Source organism: Chenopodium quinoa, unplaced genomic scaffold (assembly GCF_001683475.1).
Source record: "Chenopodium quinoa cultivar QQ74 unplaced genomic scaffold, ASM168347v1, whole genome shotgun sequence".
NCBI classification, from domain to species: domain Eukaryota; kingdom Viridiplantae; phylum Streptophyta; class Magnoliopsida; order Caryophyllales; family Amaranthaceae; genus Chenopodium; species Chenopodium quinoa.
The window spans coordinates 2,270,684-2,273,580 of record NW_018742738.1 but is presented as its reverse complement, the minus strand read 5'-3'; the positions used below and the strand labels follow the sequence as shown (position 1 = coordinate 2,273,580).

The following is a 2,897-nucleotide window of genomic DNA, read 5'->3' as shown; positions in this document are numbered from 1 at the left end:
TTAACTACCTCTCCCATTTGGGGATGTAGTTTTCTTTGTCGTTCGATAAAAGGAAGGGCGCCTTCCTCAAGTGTTATACGGTGTTGGCACAAGGCGGGCTTATACCTTTAAGATCATCAATTGTGTACCCCAAAGCACCTTGGTGCTTTCTCAAAACACCACATAACGCTTGAGCTTGGCTCACGCTCAAGGATGCACTAACTATCACGGGATAAGTGGAACGAGGGCCCAAGAACTCATACCTAAGGTGTGATGGTAGAGGTTTGAGCTCTACCATAGGCACACCATTACCTTACTTTGATGTGGCCGCTTGCAAAGCCTCTTGGCTTGAGATTTTCAAGCACATTTGCTCATCCACTTCTTCCATGCTTCCATTAAGCAATTCTTCATAGAATGCCACTTCCTTGCATGGTGTACCTACTTTCTCCTTGTTCAACAAAACATTCTCAAGAGCATCGTTAGAGGTAAGCAAGTGCTCATGCATGGAAGACACAACATGATCAAGTAAATCAATCATCATGCAATTTTCTAGAGAAGAAGATGGATATTTCATGTTTTCATTCAAATCAAATTCAATGACCTCATCTCCTACCTTAAGGGAAATCTTTGCACTCCTAACATCAATCATAGCACCCGAGGTAGCAAGAAAGGGTCTACCTAAAATGATTGGAATGGTAGCATCTTCATCCATTTCAAGAACAATAAAATCCACCGGGAACACAAACTTCCCAACCCTCAATGGAACATCTTCTACCTTACCTTTTGGAAACTTGATAGACCTATCGGCTAATTGCAAGGTAATGTTAGAAGGTAAGAGTTCCCCTAGTTCAAGCCTTTGATAAACCGAATATGGCATTATGCTAACACTAGCTCCCAAGTCACATAAGGCATTATCAATTTGCATCTTGTTAATGGCACAAGGGATGGAGAAGTTTCCGGGGTCTTTCAATTTGGGTGGCATTTTGTTCATGATGATAGCACTACAATTTTCGGTCAAATTGATAGTTTCCACAACCTCACAAGTCCTTTCCCCACTCAAAATGTTCTTGAGGAATTTGGCATAATTTGGCATTTGGTTGATCACATCGGTAAAAGGTAGAGAAAAATGAAGTTGTTTTAGCATATCAATGAATCTCCCAAATTGCTCATCCAATTTGTGTCTCATGAATTTTTGTGGGTAAGGGAGCTTTGGTTTCACAATTTCTTTCTCTACTCTCACCTCTCTAGGTGTCTCAACCACAACCTCATCCAATGATGCCCTAACCCCCTCATTCTCAACCAAGGCTTTCTTAGGAATCTTCTTATCCTCACCCTTCCTAGGCAATCTCTCCTCAAGAACCTTACCGCTCCTAGTAACAATAGCATTCACGTGTTTCTTGGGATCAAGACCTTGGGAAGGTAAAGAAGAAGGGCTTGCATGATCTTTCAAAGCATTAGCAAGTTGAGAAATTTGATTTTCAAGCATTTTATTGTGGGTCATCATTTCATTGAACTTCTTATCACTAACGGCCATGTATGTGTTCAACAACTTGGTTTGATTCTCAATTACTTCTTCCAAATTGGTCCTAGGTGAAGAAGGATGGGAATAGGAATTTTCTCCTTGAGTCCTTGGAACAAATCCGGGTGGGGGACCTCTTTGAGCATTATTTTGAAAATTGCCCTTCCCTGGATTGTTCCAAGTACCCCTATTTTGATTTTGTCCATAACCTTGATTATGGTTACCACCACCTTGATTATGGTTACCACTACCTTGATTATGGTTACCACTACCTTGGTTGTGATTTCTATAACCTTGGTTTTGATTACCATAATTTTGGCTTTGATTTTGGCCACTATAACCTTGATTATTATAGCTACCACGAAAACCTTGGTTCCCTTGGTTTCTATAACCACCACCTTGATTATAGTTGTAAAAATTGCCTTGGTTTTGGTAATTCCTATTCCATTGACCTCTTTGATTATCAAACCTTTGAGCATTATTATTTGACACATAATTCACATGCTCACTCTCATTGTTATCAAACTCATCAACACATTCATTAGGACAATTACTAGAGTCATGATCATACGATCCACATGCATCACAAAACAAACAACCCATAGGCATATTATGTGAAGAGGGAAGGGGTTGAGAGTTAGAAGGAGTACCTCTCCCTTTAAATTGGGAGGGAAGGTTCGTAGCTTGGGATGATGTAGAAGTGCTCTCCAACTTGGCTTTGATTGCGGTCATCTCCTTTCCCAAGTTTGTCATTTGGGAGGAAAGGTTGTTGATCGCATTTAGATGGTCTACCGAGTACAATGAAGATTGCTTGCTTGAAGAGTCTCTCTCCCCATCTTGCTAATCTCTATAGTACGTCACCACATCCTCAATGATGTCCACCACTTCTTCTTCGGTCTTGTTCATGATAGGACCCCCGGCCCCCCCATAAAGGCATGACTTGCCTTGGGGACTTAAACCGCCATACAAGATTTGGACCACTTGGTATGTTGGGATTCCGTGGTGAGGGCACTCCCTTTGATACTCTTTGTATCTTTGCCATGCTTTGTAAAGGCTTTCATTTGGCCTTTTCTTGAACCCTTGAATAAAGCCTCTTGCCTCTGCCGTCTTCTTTTGAGGGTAAAAACGGGACAAGAAGGCCTTTGTAACATCATCCCATGTTCTCAAGGAATTGGGCTTCACCTCTTTATCTAACCACTCTAAGGATCTTCCTATGAGAGAGAAGGGGAACAACTTGAGGCGTATGAACTCTTGAGAAACTCCGTTGACTTTGATGGTGTTGCAATATTTTTCAAATTCTTTAAGATGGTTCAACGGGCTCTCATTCTTAGCCCCACTATATTGCCTCCTCTCAATTAAGGTGATCATGACCGGCCGAATCTCGAAATCATTTTCCAGT

General features: G+C 41.4%; 1 protein-coding gene across 1 annotated transcript; it reads right to left on the bottom strand.

Moving 5' to 3' along the window:
• Positions 1–292: 292 nt before the first annotated feature.
• Positions 293–1,513, bottom strand: LOC110723998. The gene is made up of 3 exons (XM_021903412.1): positions 760–1,513; positions 581–657; positions 293–427 (listed from the first exon to the last, which is right to left on the bottom strand). Exons 1-3 carry the CDS (start codon positions 1,511–1,513, stop codon positions 293–295), a joined length of 966 nt encoding a protein of 321 aa, XP_021759104.1.
• Positions 1,514–2,897: the final 1,384 nt, after the last annotated feature.